Here is a 27,996-nt window from a genome sequence, read left to right as displayed (position 1 = left end):
GGCAATTATTATTTATTACTGTCGTTAACTCAGGTTCAATAGCGTCTATGATACGCAGCTTATTCTCCCCGGCTCCCTCCGACCTAACAGCCATGCCATTACATGTTACGATTGCAACTGACGAGCTTTAGTTTCACTGAACCGGCGACCGTCGTAATGAGCCGTAATGACCCGCAGAATGACTAAAATAGTAATTCTATTAAGATAACTATTAATAGGTTTTCGATTTTGTGACTTTCGCGTTATAATAATAAACAATGAAAACGATATATTTTAAATTCAAACGAAAATAATATTTATCTAGGTATACATTATTAATTTTAATTAATCATATTATTTGCGAGTAACTAGTTCATTTTTAAGGGGAGACGCAGTCTCAAAGTCTCCCCTGACGAGCCACCCCTGAACCCTTACCCCTGCGTACGCCGCTGGTTGGTATGAAATATTTTTTATCTAGTGTCCACAGGTGTACGAGTATAAAACATGAATGAAAAGTTATGTTACAACTAAACATTTTTGGATTTTTAGATATTTCTTGTTGTTACGTGTTATCATTTGCTGGCATTTGCTGGAACATTTGATAACATTTTTCGAACAAAATGTTTCATTTTTATCATTTGTCTGACTTGAAATAGATATTTAGTTAAATTTCTAGTCATTCAATAAAATTACTAGGCATTTAACTATAAATATCTAGGCGGATGGTGAAATTTCGTAAATATTAAATTCTCCGACTAATCTATAATAATAACAATCTATAATATGTAGGTATAACAAAGGATCGATTTGACTTTTGAAAGAGTCGGTTCGACTTTTCCTTTTACGACTCTGTTAAGCATGCTTAGCGATAAATATTGTCGCCGCTATATAATATTGTACAGCCTTGGACAAAATACAATATTGCAGTGTGTGGGTAGATATTTATTTACCTTGAAAAAATGCCATCACAAACTTATTCTTGGTCCAAAATGTATATATATATATATATATATATATATATATATAATATATAGTTACTAGAAATATTATATTACGTATGTGTACGTATAAAATATGACAAATCCGCAATCGCTTTAGATAACATTGACATTAAAATTTTATAGTTGTACAGACAGCAGAGTACATATTATAATGTTTCTTTACAGTCGAAAGCAAGAAAATAAAAAAATATTGAAAAACGACGCATGCGGGTCTCGTTGAATTTTCGCGATTTTCTGACCGCGAGAATATAACGACCGCGCGGGTGCCCACGAATCTCTATTATTTATATATACTGCAACAAGGCGACGTCGTGGGAAATCGATAATATTATATTATATAAACCCCGAGTGCATATATCTATATGGAGGAAAAATATTAAGGACGGTCTCGCGCGCCGAGAATATTATCATTATTATTAAAAACGATAATAATAATCATCGGCATAATAGTAATCGTTAAATCGCGTTTTAAATGTTTTTTTTTTTAATAACAGTTATAATAACGGCAGTGCTGCACGTCGATATCGGTTTTTTTAAGGAACATATACACTGCGCCGCGCGCGCATATACCCGGTTATGGGTTACCACCTATATAATATATATATATATATATATTGTGGGTGCGTATCGGTGCGGGTTATAATTATAATCGGAAAGGATAGGATAATAATAATATTATCGTGTACACGGAGGTATACACATACTGCATAATATATATTATTATTATTATTATGTACTACTAAGTTATAGGTTTAAGGTACATACCTATGTATAAACGACGGGCGCGACAACGGTGTGGGAGGAGGAAAGTGTTTATGTGTACAACACGATGACGACCCCTTCCGCGCGGCGCGAACCTTCGTCTACTATATAATAATAATAATATTTTATATTATGTAGTCTTCGCCCTTTTTCGTCGGAATATTATCATACACGCGCGTGTGTTTTACATATAATAATAACAGTACAACTATTATACACACATAATTTCGTTATTAGGTACATCATCCGATGGTTTATAATTATTGAGTGCGCGCGGTGGTTAGGTATATATTATATACATATTATATAATATATATGGCCATTAAACACTGGAGCTCTCTGCAGTGGTATATATATATAATACTATGTTTATATAATGTATATATATATATATACGATAACGATATATAATGTCGGCAGAGGACTAATTATTATTAATATATATTATATGGTTTACCGCCGCCGCCGCCGTGATATGATTAGGGCGCTGGGATTTCAATGCGTTTGGATTTGTATTTTTGATATGATAACGTCGTGTTTATTTTTTTCTATTAAATATGACCTATTTCTAGGAATGTGAAAAACGAGTTTGTTGTTTTTACTAGTATCACATCGAATCTCTGCGCAGAACGATTTTATGATGTACAACATTGTCAACATTATTTGCCCAATGTTTATATAAAGTGTCGATCGGGTTTTTTTTTTTTTTTTATCAAATATCAAAATTCTATTGTGCATCGGGTTTCAGAATCGAAAATTACTTTAAGCGCATTTAAAATTTTTTTTTTTAGATAATTTAAACCTATAAACTATAAATTATAATTGTATGTAAGTATTCGTCACGCGTATACGACATTATCAGCGCTGTAGATTTAATGTTTTTCGCACGTATATCGACAGATTTCCATTTTGAATTCGAAATTATGCAATAAAAAATTACTTGTTTTACATATTTTATACATATTACTGTATTAGCGCATAATATAAATACATATAACTGTTTTTATGTTTTTATATTGCGTATTTCGGGAAATAATATGGATTTATCAGTTTTTTTATCAATATATAATAAAATATTTGAATATTAATAGTTTTTAATATATTTTTTAAAGCTTATCTATTATAATGTCCAACAATAATATTTGTATTTAATATTTTACATAAATTTTTTAGGTGTTCCTTTCAAGATGCTATATAAACATAATAATATATTATAACTTTGAATTTATTTTAGTAACTAAATTTTGCATAAATTCGCAGTTTGAAATTTTTCGTGGATATATTTTCCGCCATAATATGCAAATTGAATATCAACATTTTTGAGTGCAGAAGTGCACGGGTTTTTTTTTTAATGCATTCAATTCACAACCCTAAACATAACTATTATTTGCATTGCCATGACGAGATATTGTTGTAATCGAATAATTTATTTTTAAAAAACGATTTCCATCATTACATTTACACCATGTTCAACCAAATTTTAGAAGTATTAAAAAATGTAATCAAATAAAACAAACAAAGCATCATACCTAACACTGATTTAATATTTCTGATAACGTACGGTTATAGTGCCTCGGAGTAGGAAACCCGTGCACGATTTAAAAGGGTGCGATTATTATTATTATTATTATTTTCACCGAGGCTGGGCGTTTAACGAGTTAAAAATTAAATTGAAGCCGAAACACAAAGTTAGTTTTAATTAAGTCACATAATAACGAGATGGTATATTTGTTTACTTTTTTTTCCTTTTTTTTTTACGTAGTCAACTTAAGTGTTATAAAATATAAGAGTCTACATCCAGTTATTATAGTATATAATAATTATTGTGATATAATATTATTTTGTTATTATAGGGTAAACGATAATGTACGAATAAGTTAAAAATGTTTTTTTTTTAGGATTTTTCTCCCAAATATCGTGTGCTGAACAGATAGAGCCGATTTTTAAGTCTATTATAACTGTAAGCAATAAGTTAATTTCGTTCATACCTAAGCGAATATTGTATAACAGAAAGACCGGAAAAAAATTATACTAATTAAACGTATGGCAAAAATTGTTAATATATCATATATGATAAGTAAATAATTTAAGAAATATACTATTGTCAGCAAATCCTCAAAAATTATATTATTTTTAAAAAAAGTTATTACGTTTCAAATTAATTTAACCGAAAAAATATTGAATTTTAAAAAAGTTTTAAAAAATAAACAACTTGAATTAGATAAATCATTTTACCATCAAAATTGTTCTTATAATCAGATTAAAAAATAGGCTATTTTGAATTTATCCAAAATATTTTTTATTAAATTAAAATTTCTTTAATTTCAGTACTAAAAATTAAACATAAAAAAATGTATTATTATACATGTAGCACTAAAGTCACTAATGAAAAAATAAAAAATATTAATTTGAACAAAAAGTCAGTTCTATCTGTTACACCTTTTATACACTATTGTTGACTTTGAACTCGATAATCTCAAAATATTTGTCGACTTACCCGTACTCGATTGCACTGCAGAGTTCACTGACCTAACCTAGACGTATAATATTATGTGAGGTAAAAAACATAAGCGCCAAAATGAGACAAGAAAAAATAAGTCGTATCGTACATATGCGAATCCTATTAGGTACCTGTGTGATGCCACGGTGAATATAGGTATTGAATAATAGATATTAAATTTAGAATAAACCAATTTATTAAATTTATATACATATTTTATTTGCATATAATAAGTGCATTATATTTTAACAATTTATTATTGAAATTTTTTTATAAAATCGCAACCAATGTATTAAACGCATATTGATTTGCATGTATATTATTATGATTTATTATTGAACGTTTTCTTCTTCTTCTGGCTTTCATAACTCACCAAGAGTTTTCGCCGCCATCACCAAATCACTCCACTTATCACGATCCTGCACAATCTCCCTCCAATCCTGCACTCCAAGATCTTCCAAATCCTTTTCTACAACATCCAACCATCTCTTCCGAGGACAACCCCGTGACCTTTTTCCTTCTGGTTTCCAATTCAGTACCATTTTGGTTACTGCATCAGAATTCCGCCTCATGACATGTCCTAGCCATGAACGTTTTCTTAATATATATATATTATATGTTATAACATATTATACATTTTTTTTTAATAAGATAACAATTTTTAAATAACTATACTTGTATAAAATATTAATTTTGGCGCGAATGCTATGTCATTTTTGCACCTCTGGGCGCTTATGTCCTACAAATGTTGGCGCAAACGATATAGGTATGTTTTGTACCTATAGCTTTGGCACTTATTATGTCGTATAGCCATTATGCCCATCACATAATATATATATATATGTATAACGTGTCCTGTTAACACTAACAGTTTTCGAAAAATGACGATATAGTGTGTGTCTTGCGTTAACAAAAGAATCACTCTGTATACGGCCTGCACATCGCATAATATATAATATACCGATATGGCCATATACATTATACGTATAGGGACACGTATAATATTATTATGATTTACGAATAATAATATTTCTGTTATATAGAAAACAGTTGTTCGCGAAAACACACACACACACACATAGACAGATTACTATTCGAGTGTGCATAAATATATATACACACATGAATTACATATTATATGTAACGTGCACGTACGTCGTCGTATGTAACATGTATATATACTCATAATATTATAAAATAATACTATTTACATTCAAACGGTGCACAAGCGTTTTCCATAAAAAAAATCCAAGTGCAGTGCGCGCGTCATACGACATTACAACGCATATATAATAATATAACATATTAGAATAATATTAGGCCAATGGCCATAGACGCCGAGGCTTATTATTTATTTGAAAAAAAAAAAAACTAAATAAATAAAAAAACATATTTATTATAATAAACGCGCGCCCTCACATCTGTGTACAACGCTTAGCGTATATACTTGAGCGCATGCCAATCGCTGCCCGTACGCCGTCAATCGCGACGTATATACGATTATCGTTATTACAATATAATATTTAATAATATTATCGTAAATAAATGTGTGTGTGTGAGCGCATAAAATGATTTTTACAAGTTATGACTAATATTATTGCAGTATATAAGATCGTCGTCAAACGCATACAATCACACACATGGTCAGCGTTATAGCCCAGCCTCGGGTTATTGTTATTATCATTATTATTATTTTTTTAGTTATCTCTAAAAAAGTTGACTTGATATATATTGTATGTAAACTGTTTGATCAACCGAATTAAGTTACACACTTTCAGAAAAATATTAACTATAAGCTCAGATTAATGTCACATTTTTTAAACTACTCACCCTCGTGTTTGTGTAATATCAACTGCAAAGCTGTCTAGTTGTTGTGTGTATGTAGTCACTGTCACAATGAGCACATTAGAATTTTCGATTTTCAAAGTCGTAGTCTGTCGTCTCATCTGCTTCTCTTGCTCAGAGCAGTTGAGCTCCAACACTAACCAATAATATTGTTTTACGTACTATCCTCGATAGTATACCTATACTGCGGTATTGTATATTAGTATATTTTATCAACGGGTTTTTTTAAACCAATCAATTAGGTACCTATGTGGTATCACGTTTGATACACAATTCGTTTTTTATTTTTATAATTACACTCAGAATTTTAATATTGTACAATCACACTCAGACTAATCATCATGACGACTAAATTGCATATTGCCTAAATATTGCCTCTTATATTATATTACTCACTATAGCATGTCCAAAATAAGTCGTTTCTTAGTTATCAAAATGTTTGTACTAAGGATAACAATCCATAAAAATGGTCTAACAAAAATATAAAATATAGACGTTAAATTGTATTTAGCATTAATTATACTATATTGTGCCATTTTTACAGACAACTAATATTAACGACTGAAATTTTGAAATCATCACAATATTGTCAGTATAAACCTATTACCATAAATATGTTATCCTCATAGAACATAATAAGTTTGATTGCGTTATTGAAGAAAAATGGGAGTGAGCGTGTTTGGCAAATCACTCTGTACAAAACCAGAAATATAACCGAATCGCTAACTTACCTATATAGTTATTTGTTATGAAACATAATTAATTTCTCAACTAATTTAGTTGAATATATATATTGGAAAAGTTATAAATTAATTTTATTGTTATAATTACAGCCCTGCAGACTTGAAAAACGCGACCACATGCGGATACCGGACAAGCAAGTCGCTGCAGCTTTGAGGTATATTATTCATTCTAAATAATCGTTTTTGATCTATGGCGTACAAATCAAACCGTTTTGCAGGCGTCCCAAAGTGCAGCGGTTAACTGCAACATTATATTTTTTTGTCATATAGTCCTCACTACCTATATAATATTAAAACAGTATACTTTTGTACCTTATTTTGAAACGTACGTATATTACACCTGCTGCGATGAAGTAATAAACAAAAAACCACAAATATTTGAGAGAAGGAATGTGTTCGGACGACGACGAAAATTCCGACGAAGGGTCGAATGACGACCGTTACAACCAGGGCGTTCGGATTTTATAGTGCCAATACTAAAATTAAGCGCCTTAATATGACCTTAAAAATCTCGAAATAAGCGATTGACCTAACCAACGCTATAATATGCTCTAAAAACATGCGGAAAATAACAAAAATTCAAATGTATTCTGTTTACAATTAAAAAAAAAAAATTCGTACAAATGTACGACAGAATATATATTGGGCTAAAATATTTATATGCGATCGGTAAAAACGATAATGAATCATGATTAGGTACTTACAGTTCGATGGTTCAATTCACCGGACTACTTAAAAACAGATTTTAATGTAAACAAAAATGTGAGTATTTAACTATTTTTCCTATGGTTTCAAATAAAATATAATTAGAATAAATGACTAACTTTTTACTTATACTTTTCATGTCACACATTACATATTATTATAACTTATAAGATAATATATTCATGAAAATTAAACGTTTTATCATACGAATAATTATCATAGAAATAGCATAAGAATAGCTCACTCTCTGCCACTTAAATCCGCGTGTCCTATATAACAATATAATTAGCAAAAGTGCTATATAAAATCCGAGTCCTGGTTATATTAGCTAATTATAATATGCGGATGGGTAAAATATTATTATGTGATGGACACCGCGAGAATACTATTTCGAAATAAACTAATAATATTATTGTCAACGCCGCCGCGGACTTGATGTGCAACCTACCCATATTATATGTGCGTCACAACACACGCACACTTACTCATGCCGCAGCACGTCTACAGGGCACTTCACACGCACGCACACTTGTAAAATCCGTTCAGGTCCGAATGCTGCTCAAATACACACACACACATACACACACACACACACACATACACACACACACATATATATACAGTTTACACTATAGGTATAATATACTTGATATACTTATCGGGCGGATCTCTCGCGCTTCGTCTTCATCTTTGGAGGTCTGCGCCGCCGCCCGTCTGCAGATCGACCGGCGCGATAATAAACGTATAGATACCTATGTGTCTGTATAGCTTTACTTTGGCACTGTGTCAATGCGACTTCAGCGTTTATACGGTGTGTGTGTGTTATATATATACGTTTAGGAGGTATAACCTACGAGTTACGCGCGCTTATTGTACCTACAATTTTTTTCCTCGATTTTAGACGTGCCGCCAAAAAAACCAACGCAGCGTGTAAGTCCCGTGGATAATATATTTATAAATAGCCTGCTTGCCCAACATCGTGGGCCACCGAGCGACGTATCATATATATATATATATATATATATATATATATATTATTTTTTAGGAGTTTTTTTTTAAATTTCTTGTCGCCCCACCATGCGGATTACGTTTCGTTTTCCGCGAAATAGTCCTTCCGAAAGGACCCGTGATACCGGGAGTCGAGGAGATTAATTGTTATTTAAGAGGGGCGGGGCCTGGGTACATCATATAATGTCCAGGGGCCTATTACATACGTATATAGGTTTATAATATATACTATATTTAATAGTCATATAGGTATAGACATCAACTACGGGTTAAGCGCGCTGATTGTGATATTTTTTTCTCGTTTTTTTTTTTTTTTTTTTTGTTATTTACCGCCAAAAAACACCGCAGCGCATAACTCATCTTATCGTGGAGGAGATATTTATACCCATAACAGTCTGCTGCAGAGTCTCGTATCGTCGTGAAGCGACGCAAAAATGTATTATTTTTAGGAGTTCTTTCCAAATTGTGCAATCTAATGACACGGGCACTGTTGATACAGCCGAACAATTATTTGAGATAACAATAAATACACACGAGACCCCCCTCTTGTGGAAGCTATGAGGGGCCATCTTTCTCTCTTATATTATATAAAAGTAAAATACTACCACTACCCATTGGTTACGGGTTAGGTTATAGGTTTGCCAGCATTTATAAAGCCTATCCAGGCTATCCATTTTTATGTTCCGAACATTATATGCAGAACACTCAGCTTTTCACAAAATATTATAATACATATCATTTTGGCACGTCTACAGGCAGAGACCAAAGATATTCAAAATTCTTCGCGCCGGCGAAGATGTATGGCAAAACGTAGCATTGTACTCGTCGACCACAGTACGCAGGGCATGAAAAATGTTAAAAATCCAAACCCAAGAGACAATATCTTAAGCAGAGACCACGAACTTAAAATTATTTGAGGATTTTATAGATTATATATAGGTACCTAGCTAATATACTTACTTACCATTCATTTTGTACACCACTTGAACACAGTTTGCGCTCGACCTGCAGCTAAACGCTTTGCATTGTTGTAGATAATGTGATGATCATGTTTTATGTTGTGCTGTATAGTTATTATTGTTAATAATCGTTTTTGAAGATTTTAGTGGTTGGCTACGTTTAAAGATTTGTATACAAACAATAGCGACGGTAATGATACCGGCACAGCTGCAGCGGTAACAAAATATATCAGACATGAAGGTTCGCGACCAACCTACGTTAGGTTTTCTGTTCGTCGCAGTCCGGATTTTGGCCAGATTTCAAAACATTACGAAATATTGTCACCTATATAATAGGTAAGTGCAGACATGAGGAAAAGTAGGACATGGATATTATTATTATTATATATACATATATAGGTATTAGGTACAATATTATAACATTAAACATTACGCCGCTCGTTTGTCTAAATCGTTTAATGTTTCTAAAATAATAATAATAATAATGATAATAATAATAATAATAATAATAATGATGATAATAATAATAATTATAATAATAATCTAACTAAATATCGTATGTACAAAGCTTTTCTCGGTTTACATCAAACGGTATACACACATTCATATTTATATATTTGTATAAATTTATTTACATCGTAATAATCGTTTAATATATATGATATATATTCTGTAAATCATAATTTAATAAATTTTACAAACTATAATAAATTATCTCGTAATATTATATATATATATATATATATATATATGTATACTATGTACAAATCTGAGTTCTAAACATCGTTTTCTGTACAAGTTCACATTTTAGACTAGCTCATAAATAATATTCATCTATTTGTTTTATATGTATATATTTTTTGTTTTTTTTTTTTTTCGTATAAAATATGCGTTTTATATTGATGTTAGACATTGTACGCGCGTTTCAAAAAAAAAAAACAACAATATATAATATTATATAAAATAAAAACTGGTTGTTTTGAGTAAACACTACATCGCCGTCGTATATAATATGTATAAATGGGCATTATAGGCGAAAAGAGAAATGAACGTAGTTCACCTTTGTTTATATATTATATATCATACATTTTTTTGTGGGTTTTATCAAGTTTTAAAATAAGGAGGATAAAAAAAAATTAAGAAACAATACATAATATTATATATTCTTGTTCGAAAATTCAGGTCGGCCATCAATAGGTTATCGATATGCGAAACGAGGAACAATAATAATATTTTATATATATTTATAATTATAATTTATAATAATAATGCTCGACGACGTACGAAAACTATATATAATAATATTATATACTTATACTTACATACATACATACATACATACATACGTTATATGTATACTGGCCATAAGTAATCGCGATCCTCCACAAGCGCGCGTATGTGTGTGTGTGAGAGAGAGAGAGAGAGAGTGTGTTTTTATTTTTCAGCTTCTCTTTTTAACCGGAATATTAATAGGAACTATGAGTATATATGTATATTATTATGTAATATGTATATTATATAATATTGATGATAATAATATTGATAGTAGTAGTAGTAGTAGTAGTAGAAGTAGTATTAAAATAATAATTATAATAATAATATGTAATACTATAATGTTTGTCATTCGCCGACCCTGCTGTGGTTAGAGTGCCCGGGAAACGGCAAATCCAATAATCACGCGTACTCGGATCTCCAATTAGCCTATATATGAACAAACAAAAAGACAAAAACCGTTAACAATAAGGCGACGAAAGCGTTATAATAATCATTAATCCGTAACCCTCTTTTACCCCCTCCGTTGCCAATATCGTATTTTTCGTTAATTATTGTTAATAACTAATATATATGGATAATATATAGAGCAGCGGTGTCCTCACTAACATTTTAGTAAGGGCCGATATAATTTTTAAAAATAATTTGCATTTTTTTTTTAATCATATTTATTTTAATTTGTACAACATGTATAAAATATTTGTTCAATAATAAGCACAATAAATGAACAATGTATACTGAATTTAATGATGAATAATAAACAAAATAATAATAATAATAATTAAAACGAGCCAAGATATTATATTGTTAGGAAAGGGTAGTGTGGGAAAAGTTCATGAATTCATGAATGAAACAAATGTTTTTTTTGGATTTTAGAATGTATACAGTTTAATTTTAATGCGAGTCGCATTAAGGTTGTTAAAGGGCCGCATGTGGGACCGCTGGTATAGGGAGAACTATAATATTATTCAATTCCAGTGGCGCACAGAGGTATTTTAAGAGCACATGCAGTTAAAAACAGTTAGCCACCCCCCACCCAATTTTTTATTTATAACAAATATTTTCACTTGTTATTCACTGTAATTCAAAGAAATCAATTAGGATAGACTATAGTTTGTTATATAAATTTTTTAATTTCCCTGTGAAACCTGCAGTAGTACACACCCACCCCCTTCGAGAACACATGCAGTTGCATTCCTTGCTAACCTGTCTGGGCGCCACTGATTCAATTATACAATGAATAACTATTGTGCCTATATTGTTTTATATATAAAATTAAATTTTTTTTAAATATATTTTTGTAGAATTATTATTCGAACTTTTGCCACCAGCCGACTAAGCAAAGCAACGTTCCACCAAATGTATACAAGTGATTCACAGGTAATTGGATTTTCGAGTAAATATAGTTTAACAATAATTATTGCACTTACCATCGCGTTTGACGATGTGGGCAACCCGAGTCCGGTGAGCGACGCCATGTGGTGGTGGTGCGGGTGTATGGGCGCGGTGGGTGCAGCCGGCTGCGTGGCCTGGTGATGGTGATGATGGTACATGGCCGCGGCCGCAGCGGCCGCGTGGTGATGGTAGTGACTCATTGCCGCGGGGTGCGGGTGCAGAGCCGCAGACGCCGGATGGTGATAACCGGCGCCAGTGCCGTCGCCGCGCATCATGCCGGACAGCGACAGGCAAGCGCCGCCGCCTCCGCCACCGCCGCCACCGATGCCGCCGCCGATTCCGCCGCCTAGGCCACCGACTATCGAACCCTTCTTCTTCTTGGACTTGGACGACAGCTTCCGGTTTCGTGTCTGTATTCCTTCCTTTTTCATCGTCAACGGCCGATTAACCTGCAGCATAACAATAGAGAAAAATGACGATCATTGATAAAAATCGTTACATATTTTTACACGCGATAATAATATAGCCGTTGTTTACAGGAAGCTACAACCATTTAACAAATAGCAAAATCATTTACAAAGATAAGTATGACAATGTTAAAATGCATCCAGTATTCCAGTGGACGAATATGGCGCAGGACGAGACAAGAGCTTTCTATAAATGATGAGTATACCTATACCTATATTTATTTTATTTTTGAAACTTAGTTTAGATTTTAACGCGGATCCTTTAAAACTATTATAATTCTAACAACAGGCAATGATATGATACAATACTGCATACAAAATAATAATATATTTATTATATTGAATTTTCGATTTTAAGAGCAGTTATATTATATCCATCAGCGGTGAACTACACTCGACGCTGTCGTCTTTCGTCAACGCGCGGGCCACAACAGCAGTGCGTTTTTATAAATCTGATGTCCTATCGTATACACTACTGCACCAGAACGTATATATATATATATAATATATAAAGGTATTATTGTAATATGATTATATTATTATTATTATATACTGTAAGTCGCGCGTCACACGTGATATTTGCTTCGAGCTCTGAGAGAGTGAGGCTAATTCGCCAAATCCAATATAATATATAATATAATAATAACGGACGGATTCGGTACGCGCCGCCGAACGCTTTGCCGGCACAATGGTAATCGATTTGCGGAAGAAACGCCGGAATAAAGAGCAGGACGGTCGCATTATCGTGTCAAACGAAAAATACCGTCGACACACAATACCGGCGTTTATATTATATTATAAAAAAAAAAACCTACACAGAGTATCAATCTTCATATTATTATTATTATTATTATTATTTGTATAATATATTATTGTTGCTGCTGCTGCTACTGGTCGGGCTCCGGTCGCGGTGCACACATATACATATACTGCACACACATATTATTATATCGGTCTTTTGTGCACGCGTATACTGTTTCGTAGCCACCGATAATAGGTTTTTTATTGTTGCACATCGCGGTGCATCAGCTGCCGCCGCCCATTCCCATTGATACGCACTTAAAAACGTTGTACCATACATAATCCGCGCACCGCGATATTGCGAGTGTGTGCTCGTCGTCACACAGTATATAAAATGTATAAAATATTTCCTCGGAGGCACCCTCTCGGAAAACGACCCTCGACGCAAACGATAAACACACACACACAACAATAATATTATACGCGACGAGCTAGGGACTTCCGCGATTCGGCGACACGCATGTACACGTGTATACCCATCGCTAAATACACGTATATATATATGTATATACGCACCGAATAAGTGTTTTTCGTAAAACATCTCGACGGGGTTGAGATTAGAGGTTATGTCTCGCGCAAACCGCGAAATCCTAAATATAATATAATATATACGTGTTTATGCAGCGCAGTGTTGGCGATGACGAGAGGTCGCTCGCGGAAAACCGTTTCGGGAATCCTCCCCCCCCCCAGAAAATCGACGAAATAAACTCACTCACTCTATCTGTACTTGGTATCTACTTACCTGTATTATCGCAATGTTATATACAAACGAGCAACAAATAAGAAACCAAGATACCAAGGGGGGTTGGTCCATCACCTATATCACCCCCCCCCCCCTCTGCAAATACACCACAGATGGATTTATGCCGTCGCGGCCTTACTTTTTTCGTGGCACATCACTATGACATAATATATTTTATGGGCGCGGCGGAGATGACGATGACGGTACGCGATCTCCCACAAACGATTATTATTGTCGCGTCGACGACGGAAACGGTTCGATATTATAATAAAATAATATAATATGTACAACGATATTATGTTTCTTTTTTTATTTCTATCGCGGCCCATCGTCGGGCACAATGGAAAGAGCCGTCGGGGTCTCATCGACGAAAACGACGGCGGTCGTACACCTCTTCTCACGCGCGAAGAGCGGTTAACGATGATGATAATAATAATAGTAATACGAAATCATTATCGTCATCATTGTTGTTGTTATAGTCATCGTTATTTTCCGATGAGGTTCGAAAAACATGACCGACGCGCGCGCAAGAGGTGTTGACCCGCGGTAGGGGATTTGGTTGCACTAAATAATTTGACTTTTCGTTTACGTTGTATAATATAATTAGTCATTAGCGGTTTGCGCGCCGTCGACCGACGTGGCGGCGGCACCCGCGGAGCGCCATCGCGACCCATTGTCTCAGGCGCGGTTTGTACATTATTATCATATTATATATTATTATTATTATTGTGCGCGCCTATCCTCTCTTCGGCGGCGGTGCCGTTCGTCATTGTTACAATATATATATATTATATTATTATTTACGACGATCTCTCGCTGGCCGCCGTCGACCGTGACGGAATTGATTTTTTCTCAGGGGGGTACGGTACACAATATCAAAATCAGGCACACCACCACAGGCGCAACTATAGACATTTTTAATGGGGCTGGAGGGGGGGGGGGGAGATAATTATCCTATAAGCACCGCAAAATCTAATAATTATTATTCTAAACCAAAAATTGGAGCGGTGGACGCGCCGCTGGCTACGTACCCGACAATGTGCCCTCGCATGTCTGTTATACCAAGCCGGTCGGTTAGGTTAGGTTAGGTTAAGTATTTTATTAGTATAGGTAGCTATAGGTTTCACTAAAGGCAAACATGGACTGGTAAAAAACGGCACGTGATGCTATGTATAATTTAAAGGGAAAATAACAAAAATGTTTGGGGCTGATTTAAAATAATACGTAAATTATTCATGAAACGTTAAATCGTTTTATTTTGTTTCAATAAAATATTGAAAACACGTAAAAACCGTAAATATAGGTACCGAGTTGCAACAAGCATTCAAACAAAATTGTTTACAATAGTTTAGATAAAAAACAAATGTTAAATCATTTAATATATTATTTTAGGGCGCTTGCCACTACTCGGGGGATACGAGACCGCGGCGGCGCTAAGACGTCGGCCGGAGGGATATACGAGCCCTCCACAAAAAACGTACACAACAACGAGCCGTGACGTGGAATAATGAGTATCGATGATATTGTGCATTATTATATTATGGAGGCATGGAGGTTTGTACAGGTAGGTTGCGCAGTGCCGAACGCGTGTGTAATATTATATACAATATTATAATCTCATACATAAATCCGAGGAATTCGATTCCGAATACCTATCGTAGCTGCGGCGACCCGTGACGACGAGACGGTTTATTTAACATTGTTTTAACATTAAAACGACGACGATATTAAATTAATATATTCGAGACCTGCACCCCTCGCACGGCCTGTTAAACATACGCGACACACACAACGACGAACAAAATCACAAACTGAACTGACCGACGACCGTGAATAATGTTTTATCGGAATAATAATTTAATAATCAACGTCGTCGGGGACGACATTTTATCGGACGATGACAAACAACGGCGTTTCGGCCGTCGTAACAAGATAATCGAGCACCGTGTATTATAATATTATAATAATGAAAAAACATGTCGACGGGCGGTCCCGGTGCAGTATATAACCATTATGGTACCACGTCAAAACCGCATCAGCTAGGGCGCGCGCGCACACACACTCGATCGAAAGCTATTTAGCATATTTTATATTCATATTATACCTACGAATAATAATAATCGGTCATGGTTTCTATACTATTATATTGATATTATTGTGCGACGAGCCTGCATATCGTGTTTTATGTTATACTTCCGTATCGTCCGTTTACCGACTATGGTATTTATTTTTTTTCGTCAAACGTCCGTCTCCGGCGCGGTGGCGGACGTCCGATCACGACGTTCTGTACAATGATAATAATATGGTGTATCACGGCCGTGGGATACCGTCATCGTATACGACAACGACGACGCCGGAAGAGAATAATAATATCATAGCTATACTCGTCAGATTTTTGGCAGGAAACACGACCGCGGTTATGGTATTATAATGTCATAATATACGGTATATTATGTGCACGGTGTACGTGGCTGCGGGTCGGAGGATGTCAAGATATTCGCAGTTCGCACGCACTCGTGACGACGACAAAGACGGCGACGGCGGTGTTTGTAAATATTTCTGTTTTTCTTTTATCATCATACATATATACCTACACTCTTCCCCTCTTCGCTTTTTTTTTGTTTTTATTTCTCTCCTCCGATCCGTCATTGTCTTTGCTGCACCGGCGTCTATTATATGCATACACGCACAGGCTCGCGATACAGGCAATTATTATCATTATAATATTGTCGCGCGCGTGTGTGCAGTATATATATATATGCGGTCGTGTAAACGGGACCACACGGCGAGTTGTTTAAAAACTATATATATATATATATTATATGCGTTGTATATGAACGACACTGTTTGTTAAGCGCGTCTCGGCCGGTGAAGGCTGGTGATAGCGATCGACGCCGAGAAAAATAGACTGATAAGTTTATGAAATAGTACCTACTCTGAGAGTGCGAGATCGAAAAAATAAATATACTTTTCAACGTACGATACGTATTATGATTTCGGTCGAGACTTGGCTGTGCATATTTTCTCCAATTAGTCCGTCGCCGTCGGTCCTCGCCAGCTATTGGAGGGTCGGAGCACCCCCTCCCCCCGTCCACGCGCGATTAATGCACCGCGACGACTAATTGCGCGCGCGTTTAAATATAATATAATGACTCTCCTCCGCAAACGCTCATACTAAACGTCTGTAAAGCTGTGTATAATATATAGATACATCAGTATTATTATTATTATTATTATTGTCATTATCGTCGGCTAGTCGTCGTTTGATTACAATCGTCGAGTCGAGTCGCGGTTATATTTAAATTTTTAAACCCGCAGCGATGATGACGCACATACTTATATATATCTATAAACAGCCGCGCTTGCGCAGGTGCTCGATCCAAGACTATAATATTGCTGTGTAAAAAGGGTGAAATAAAAAAAAATAAAAACGCGAAACCGAACGGGTCATTAAACGGTCTAGTTTATAAATCGGCGGTATATTACTCGCATAGTTATTTTTATAATTCGTGTTACTGTATATAGCGCGGTATGCCTGGTTACACATATTGCAGCAGTAAATACCGTATATATAATATATATGTGTATATATATATACTATACCTAGGTCGAAACGGGTGGCCGCTGAGATACCCAATGTCGGTTGGCAAACGAAAAAAAGGAGCTAGACCGGCCCCGGGGGTGTGCAGTATACGTATTGTACGCGCCTAAATGCGTTTCGGAAGTTGTCGGTGTAAAGCGCCAAAAACCCTCTCGGCGTGGTTTTCTGTACGATATTACTACTGCTATTATTATTATCAACATTATCATCATAATGTGCAGCGATTATTATTGTATACATGCGACGGGGTTGGCGCCGGACGAACGGACGCGACGACGACAATAACGACGACGGTGCATATACTATTTAGGCGAACACAATATATAATAAATATACAATATACGCACCAGAAAGGGTAGTTTTTGTGCAGATGAACAAATAAAGGACGTAGAAAACTAGCGAAAATAATATACGATATATAGGTTAGGTACCTACTAAAATACCATATATTGTGTTTTGTGTATAATGTAAATGTATAACGGAGTGATATGAAATGAATATTAATAATAATATACACTGACATAGGTATTCACACGCGCTTTTAATTTATTAATTTATCTTAGTTTTGAATATAATATATAGGGTGATTTTTTAAGCATGCTCACCTCCATTTTTTCCTTCAACAGTACATTTCTTCGAATTATGATTTTCAGAATTTTTAGAATAATCTTTAAAAATGGTTTTATAAAAACAAAAACTATAAAAGAAATGTTAGATGGTATTTATTATATACCTACTTGAGTCATTTTTTACAAATTATTTATATTGATAAATCAATAATAATATTGCTAGCTTTTTCAAATCGTCCAAGCCTCTTACTATACTTTATAACTCGCCGTTCCACCATTATCATATTATTATCCTTCAAACAAAAAGTTGCATAATTCAAAAACTATACTAACTTGAATTTCGATTAAAATAAATCAAGATTCTTAAAAAAATAATGTTGTTTATTGATAAAAAAAAGGAGGTTCCTATTTAAAAAACTGAAGTGTTACAAACAATTTCAATGATCCGAAAAATGGTCTTGGAGTGATGTATTATATAATTCCAAAAATCTAAATTTCAATATAAAATGCATTATTTGATGATAAAAATAAAACGAGCATGCTTAAAAAATCACCCTAAAACATTGAGACATAAAAATATACGCCTATAACATATAAGCCATATTACATATATGTAATAATAATATGTATATACGACGCAGTCTGTTATATACTTAATATATATATATATATATATATATATATATATATACGAACACGGCACGTCGAGTGCGCACTGTATAGACGGCGATGTGGCACAGGTCGCGGAGGAAAATAAAATACGTTTTCTGTTTACTTACGTTGTGCAGTTTGTAGTAGAGACCGCAAGCGTTGCAAACGGGTTCGCCGTTTTGGTTTCTCCTCCACAGCGTCGTGGTGGACGTTTTGCAATTCGCACAGCTCGTCCCGGCTCTGCGCGCAGCCGATTGCAAAGACTGTAAAACCAACACGAAAAAAAAAACAATCGGATTAGTTCTCTTTTTTATATTATCTTACGTACTACATTATTATAATAATATGCTAATGTGCAAGCGACAGAACAAAATAAATTTAAAAAAAAAAAAATGCTCGACGAGGTAAAATCGTTACGGAGGTTCGGGCACGAACACACTGCATCAGGTAACGGGTAATATATTATTACGTAGTATATACATAGACGGTGATGGGGCGAACATTTTATCCTGAATAAGGGCAAATATCGAAGCTACAAATATTATTATTTTAAAATATCAATTAGCGCTATTGTAGGTATAACCTAGAATGCACATATTATACAATATATAATAATATTTTGTTTACATTTCCTCTATTATTACATACAGCATGCGTTTTGTTACCTATACTTGTATATGTAATGATATCGTGCTGACTTCGAAGACTAAATCAATAAAATTTAATAACGCTAATTTATCGCATTCAATTAACATCTGGAACACATCACTTGTTCCAATAATAATGCCCAATTAAATATAGTTAGGTTAGTTGGTATGAGGATATTTTTACAGCCCACCAAAATTATCCATCCACCTATTCAGTGCCTCACTGGAAGTACAAAGTGCGTCGAGATTTCGAAATAACGAATAAAACGCGCGTATCTTAGAGTACGGCTCCAACAATGTTACGACGAATATTAATATGACAACAATGTCCGTCAGTTATTGCGGGAGAAAAAATATTTCGCAACATCGATTATCGACGACGATTTTGCCGCGCGTTTCGAATACCATTTTTTTTTTTAAAATTATTATTAAACGACCGTGCAATCCGAAGAACGACTCGGCAACAACAACACATCACGAAATAATGGCACAGGTATTATAACTTACAATAATATTATATAATATTATATGTTGTTGGTCGTGTGTTTGCTTACACACATATTATTATACCTACACGTTGTGGCGCGCGTAATACGCGTGCCCTTCATAAATACTTTACCTGCACAATAGTAGGTACTCACCAATAGAATAATATTATGTATACACGTGTAGGTATACTTCCAGTAGTTAGCCGACGTGTATACATACATATACATACTGTATATTATAACATTAAAATACACGCGCAGAGCCCGGTAGTTATGATAATTAACAAAGGTTGTAAGTCGAAAAGATTTCTTCTCGTCCTGGCTGGCTATTGTATCAATTAGGCCTCTCGCGGTATGTGTTTATTTATTCGAATTAAAAACATTCCACCGCATTAGCATAATATACAATTCTGTGCGCGTTGTTGTAAGCTGTCGTCCGTTCGAAATCTATAACAACGGCTACTGCGGCCAGGTCTGATGGTACTTAATATTACAATATACGCTACCTACATAATATATTGCTATACATACAGGCAGGCATGCCTAGTTAATTTAGTAAGAATGTTTCGAAATATTTTTGTTGAAAAAAAAAGAATTGAACGTTTTATCATATTTATTTTTCCTTTTTTTTTTCGGTGTTACCACTCCGCCGTTTGCCGGATGCATTTTAACGTCTGCAGCCGAAAAAATAAATGTGCTGTAGGTACATATATATATATATATATATATACAATGAATTTCGTGTGCGGTAGTAACATTTAGACCCGTTTTTCCGAGACAAACACGAACAATAATCCCCGCCCTTTTCCTGTAATTACCGTTTTATTTAATTAGTCGTTATAATATGCTGCGCGTTTCCAGGTGTTTTGACCTCACGGCGCGGATGCGATTGTACGACCAAAAAAATGACAACTATGTAATAAATATTATATTATTATACGTGGTGTTTAACAACAGAACGCGTATTATGTTTATAATTATATTATATTATATTAGAATATAACGATACGAAAAATTCAAATATTTAATTCCGTGTCGTATGATGGGTAAGGTAAAATGCTTAAAGTATTAACAACACTGGTGCCTCGGAGCACAAACATTTTGGTATACCTACACGGCTACACATAAGGTAAATCGATACCTGCACTATACCTGTACATATTGTATACGGTTAAAATGTAAAATCGCTAAGTGGTATGAGGAAAAAAAAATCACGTGTTAAGTACACGATAGGTGTCAAATTTCACAACAAATGTCATTCAAAAATAAATTCGTTTATAATATGAATATATATACGTATATATATACACACGCATCACTCGACTACGCACGTTCGTGTATTATTTCTCGTCGGCCCTAAAAGGTTTTAAGCCATTGAAATATTTTTATACAATATATTGTATTATAATATTGTAGTGGAGACATCATATTAGAGGAGTTTTAAAATATATAAAATACCTACCTACCTATACATAAAGCGTCCATTAAACGCATCGATTTGGCGTGCACGCATCACGGGAACGACGCCACCTATATACAATATATATATATATATATATACCTACGTTTTATAAAATCTATATAGTATATACGCCGTATGATATGGCTTTTTATTTTTCAGCCCCCGACGACCCTAAATCGAACGACCGTCGAAAAACGTCGGAAGGATTGAATAGCGAGTTTTATACGATTCAAACTTTACCATATTATATACAATGGCATAATCGCTGCTGCAGTTAATAGAAAATAATAGAATACAATAAATTCTGTGCGATGCGGACATCGGCAAACGGCGGAGAAGCGGCCACTGTCAGGTAGGTGGATACAATATTATAATGTTATAATAGGTGGGTATTTAATGCGAACGTTTATGGAACGGACACACACTGCACAGGATGGTTCTTTTGTAACGCTCACGAATCGAGAAACCATAATAATACGACACTGTTGTACTATACAGCTTATTATATCTACGCGCGTATCTTCATATGTGGACGATTTGTTTTTCTTTTCAGATAAACTCGAAACGGGACTTTTATTTTCCCTCTCTACATCCGTGGCACGAGTCCTCGATCACGTATGTGCCATCTCTATATATAATATTATTATGTTATACAGGTATAACTTCGCGGAGCGGAGAAAATACTTCGTCGCGTCAATCGAATGTTTAGATCGCCCTGTATATATTATATTATAATATTATACCGTCCAGCTAACAAAATATTTTTATTGCCCGGCGAACAAAGTATCTAAATATTATATATCTCGCGTATATCCGCATCGTGTATAGGTACATTATAATATGTAATAGACCGCGCGATACATTATAGTGACGCAGTTTTTTTTCCTTCAAATAATATTTATAACAAAAGTTTGTCCATTGTTCTAAACTGCAGTAGGTCTCTCTGCCAGCGAACGTCTCATACATTTACGTTTACAGATATTATTATAAGGCATTAGTCGTTCGGAACGCGCACGCAAAAAAAAACAAATTCTAAACAAGCCTATTGTTTGACGAATATCGCGTTAGTCACTCGTACAATAATAATAATAGTAAAATATTATACAACGCTTCATATTATTTCCATGAGGCCACAGAATAATGACAATATAATGAAATGATACTATAAAGGCTATACACGGTCGCGTTCTCTGAATAAGTTGTGTAACGATTTCATGATCCATGTTTTTCGGGGGTCTGCTTCCGCTGTCACGAGATTGATTTCTCCGGAATTCCACGGGCGCCGCCGCCGCCGCACGGTCGACAACATAATAATAACATTATAATAATGTATAATAATGTATATATAGCTAGGTACCTCCTCCGTATACACATAATACGCTGGATATACACATAATAATATCATATATATATATACCTACCCACGTCTAATGCGGCGGCCGGCTACTTATATCGTGGTCCGAATATATATATACATATAATATAATATAATATTATTGGACATCACGGACACTGTAGCTAGCGTAGGCATACATCATAACCGATCGCAAACGACTTGTCCGGTTGTCAATATTATAATAATAATATATGTATACGTATACACGTGAACCGGACGTCAGTGCGCACCAATAATCCGATCGGTCTTCGACGACGGTGAGCACCGAAAACGGTCGTATATATTATATACATATCGTATATATATATATACATGTGTTTAGGCAGTGGTTTTATTTAATATATTATATATATATACATGCTATATTATATTGTCTGTCTTCGCGGGTACGAGACTTGGGCCAACGAGTCCATTAGAGGCTCCCCTGAGACGTAGGCGTGTGCACGCTATACATAATACATTATATAAATATATAATATGCTTATATATCTATATATTATATTATATACAAAACAGCCCCGCGCCGTCCGTCCGGGACGAAGAGAATAAAATAATATCAAATAATAATAATAATAATATTACGCGTCGCGTCCGTATTATAATACGCCGTCCAATTTGTGACTCGTCATTTTATATTTCTTATTTTTATTTTTTCGTTTTCTTTTATTTTCCTCGCCTTTCCAATTATGTATCACGCGCGCGAGATATCCATAAACGGCACGTCAATACATCGTATATAATATCTCGTACGAAGTCTTCGGCGCGCGTGTAGTGTATAATCTGACACGATAATAATATTGTGTTCGCCGATCCAATCATTTGATAAGTGCGCTTGGTATTTTGATAAATGGACACACGACGACGATGGCTGCTGCAGAGACGCAACGGCGGCGGCGGCGGCGGCAGCGGTATGGAATAATAACAATGATAACAGCAAACATATTTTGCTATTCAATTTTCGGGATTCGATACGTGCACAAAATATTGTACGACGACGAGACATAATAACATATAATATACGTATTACAGATATATTTACCGCCACCGGTAACCGCGGTATACATCAGCGTCGGTTTATTTACTGCAATGTTATACGTGATGCAGTTCTACGAATATATACGATTATTAAGTATGTATAGATATAGGTACATGATATTATATGATCAGAGACTTCTGCTGCAGCGGAATGTTGAAAATATATATTACACAGATTAATTATCACAGCAATTATTATATATTTTATATACAAACTAGTTGGCTCGTATTTCGTGCAGCGCCGGATGACGGAATATTATATAATATTCTTCGGAAATCATAACGTCTCCTCTCATATTATAATATATTTATGTGGTATACAGTGTAATTACTCGGGACGCGAGCACTGCACTAATTACCGTGAGATTTTGTCGTTATAATCGCGACTGTGTGGGGTTATTGTTTTTTACGCGTTCGCGGGTTAATCGTCGTCGACTCCGGTGGAGAAAGGTTAGGCAATAAGGTGCCTAATCAGTGCTCTTGATGTAGGTATATGCCTAACCTAATATACCACGGCGGAACTTTAAAAACCGTGACAGTTTTGGTACGCTTATGCGCGCCTAAAAACAAGTATAGTATCATAATATCATCAGATTTCAATTATTGTCAGAGGAGCAGCGCACCGCAGACGAGTGAAAATTCTGCAGAAATCATAGTGTTAAGTATACTCGGTGTTTGAAGAAGGTATATGAAATATTTCAAAAATATGTGAAACATTGACATTTTTTCTAATACAGACGTTGATGATGATTATTAATTAATATCTTAACCAGAGGAAACCATCATTATACAATGAGTAATGGTCACTATAAATAGTTATTAGTTAATGATTGTTTTACCTATAATATTATAAAATTCTGTAGGTAAGTACAAAAAAAAAAAATAATTATAATACTACTGAGATAATTCATAATTTTAAATTTCACGAAATTTCCAATCATTTTATGCATACAACACGAGTGACTGCACATGTACCCATATCCGTCGGATCAACGATCCCCGAGGACCCGATTGAGCGTGAGAAATTGCTAATAGCTCCTGTCCACCAGATCCTCCACCCTCTCTCGTCGACATAAAAACGAACACTCTGATCTACCCTATTATGTAATATATCATATAATATAGCTATACGCGCGCCGCGCATGATGATATTATGATAATATCCAAATCGCCGATGCGGCGGCGGCGGCGGCTACGACCACGTGACGACCGAATAAACGCGATGCCCGTGTGGTAACCGAGGGCGATCTGTATAACGACATTGTAATCGCTGCTGCAACACACACGCACACTGCATATGCACTACGTGTAACCCACTCGCGCGTACGCGTATAAACTATATATAGGTACGACGTTATACGAATGTTATACATATATACCGCGGTACACATGGTACGTACCTATATGTAATGTATTACAATATATTATACGCGTATTAAATACATTATAATATGCGCTAAACGGTCGTGCGCGAGTTTATTATAATAATATAGAGATAGGTACCTATATATGTATATGTGCGTCGTCGCGAGATATCGGGACCGATAACAATATATAATTGGTGGAAAAAAAATTAAGTACAAAAAACTTAATGGGCGCTTCGTTCTCTCTCTCGTTAGGGTTATATACATAATAATATGTGTACACTCGTATACAGTATATATGTGCTCGCGGTCGTGCGCTCGACGGCTACAGCATCGAATAACGATGACGATAATATAATAATATTATAACAACAACAGCGCAGCGATGATGATAATAATAATAATAATAACGTAATGTATAAGAAAAACGGCCTAGATCGCTTCGTCATGCACAATCAATTACGCTATTAGACGATCGTGACGGGGGGTGCAAACACACACACACATCAAACAATTCATTAGGGAAAATTTTCGACCGCACCGCGAACCCACCACAACCGTTCAGAGTACAATGTATAATAACACGTCGCGACTCGCGAGAGACGGCATTTTATTATTATTATTATTATATTGTGTATAGATGGATGCATGGATAGACGAATAAGAAGACGACGACGACGACGGATAATCCGTTCGAATAAAAAAACAAAAAAAAAAACAAACGTATTGTGCCTACATAATAATTGCGGGGTACGTGCGGCGGTATAATGTCCACCCACCCCTGTCGGAGTGTTTATTATTATTTGTGTGTACATCAACGATCGTTCATCTCGGCCGAAGTCCATCCGCGGAATATAAAAATAATAATAACCCTTCTTTCTCGATGTATTTAACTTACTATGCAGGTAGGTAAATGTACGCACGCTCACATATTATAATATTATAGCCCCTCGAGACTCTCGTCGATATCATTTCTTCTGCAGCGCGCACGGCGCACGTATATATATATATATATATTAATATGTACCTACACACAATAACAATAAGTCAATACTATATTATGTTATCGTCAAGGTCGACGATAATATATAATATAATAATATAATATACTGTGTGAAAACACACCGGCGGCGGCGCCGTTTGGTACACATATATGTATACATCTATAAATATAATAATATAATCGAAACGTACGGAACTAGTTTTCGTGTGAACCGTAAAATTCGTATCCGTACATAATATATATATATTCACGGGGTGTTAACGTGATGTAATTAATATATGCTATAGCGCATATTATACATTGTAATAATAATAATATTATTATTATCGTCCGTGCAATGTATAAGAGAATCGGCCGAGGCGGAGGAGTAGGACGACGAAGACGATGACGACGACGCCGAGGACGAGCTGCAAGTGCAGGGGGAGGGCAAAAACAACTATACATGCGTATGGGTTATTAATCGATTTCGATAAAGCTGGGTGTTACGATTAAAAGTAAGAATAATTAATAGGCTAAAGGTTATAATTAGAGGTATATATTCTCTCCGTTAATATTTACTGTAAGATCGTGACCGAGGGGACTTTGCGCAGCACCACCCACCGCACGCACACACACATCGAGGTATATATATTGTGTACGCGCGTATATTAAACCTATAATATTATTATCATTACATTCTAGCGGAGTCTATAAATATATATATACATATGTTTTTATAATATATTATTCGAGAAAGGAATAAAAAAAAGTAATAAAAATAATATACATGAACCCGGAGTACATAATATATTGCTGCAGGTATATAATATATGTAGGTACGCGCAATAATACATCTCATCAATACACCGAACAATAATAAAATTATTATTTTTTGTGCGCGAGAAGATTCGACGATTGTGAAAATATCAAGTACGACACGTCACGTCAAAAAACATCGTGCAATTCAGTGTTATATATGTATATATATATAACTAACTCGTTCGAATTTTCATTCAGATGTTACATCAACATTCTCAACAACAAAAAAAGTCATCTGCTAAAGAATTTACAGGAAAATAGCGTGAATATCACTTAAGAAAATATGTTTGTAACATTTGTGACACGAATATATAAATCACGCGCTCAATGATGGTTTGTGGCTCCGTCCAAATTATTAAAACGACAACGATGGCAATTCGTTATGACATTCATCGTTAACACGAGCAAACTCTAAAATAAAGCTATAACATCTTCCAATATATACATACATATACGTATAAGAAAAGTAATAATTAAATGCCCATTGTATAATGATATACAATTTCTGAATATTTGAAAAAACATGATTCTTAAAATTGTGCTTGGAAACTTTTAAAAATTTGGACTTTATCCATAACATTTGAACGATACACCGCCGTATAGGTATAGTAGTATCATAACGCCGAGATATTACCATAATTATTATTTAAGTGATATCTTATATATATTATAATGCTCAAACCTGTGCTGTCCTATAATAATATTATAATATTATCATCTAGACGTCGCGACGCGACTAAACTAAAATCTCTACAAGACATTATTATTATAATATCATGATATCCCCTCGGGAATCGATGCAA

The 27,996-nt window shown here is 34.8% G+C and overlaps 1 protein-coding gene across 2 annotated transcripts in view; it reads right to left on the bottom strand.

Annotated features, from left to right (window-relative positions):
• Nucleotides 1-9,940: 9,940 nt before the first annotated feature.
• The window catches only part of LOC107164272 (uncharacterized), a 62,171-nt gene continuing 44,115 nt past the window's right edge, over nt 9,941-27,996 (bottom strand). For both annotated transcript variants that reach the window (XM_089228431.1, XM_089228432.1), the window contains exons 5-7: nt 19,129-19,263; nt 12,205-12,618; nt 9,941-11,203 (exon numbers count right to left, since the gene is read on the bottom strand). In XM_089228431.1, coding sequence (XP_089084557.1) covers nt 11,177-11,203; nt 12,205-12,618; nt 19,129-19,263 — 576 coding nt within the window. In that variant the 3' untranslated portion in view covers nt 9,941-11,176. The remainder of the gene's footprint in view (nt 11,204-12,204; nt 12,619-19,128; nt 19,264-27,996) is intronic.

The sequence above is a fragment of the Diuraphis noxia genome, unplaced genomic scaffold, assembly GCF_037042655.1.
Source record: "Diuraphis noxia isolate RWA-SAM2 unplaced genomic scaffold, SU_Dnox_SAM2 contig0005, whole genome shotgun sequence".
Lineage (NCBI taxonomy): Eukaryota > Metazoa > Arthropoda > Insecta > Hemiptera > Aphididae > Diuraphis > Diuraphis noxia.
This window is presented reverse-complemented; position numbering and strand designations above follow the sequence as displayed.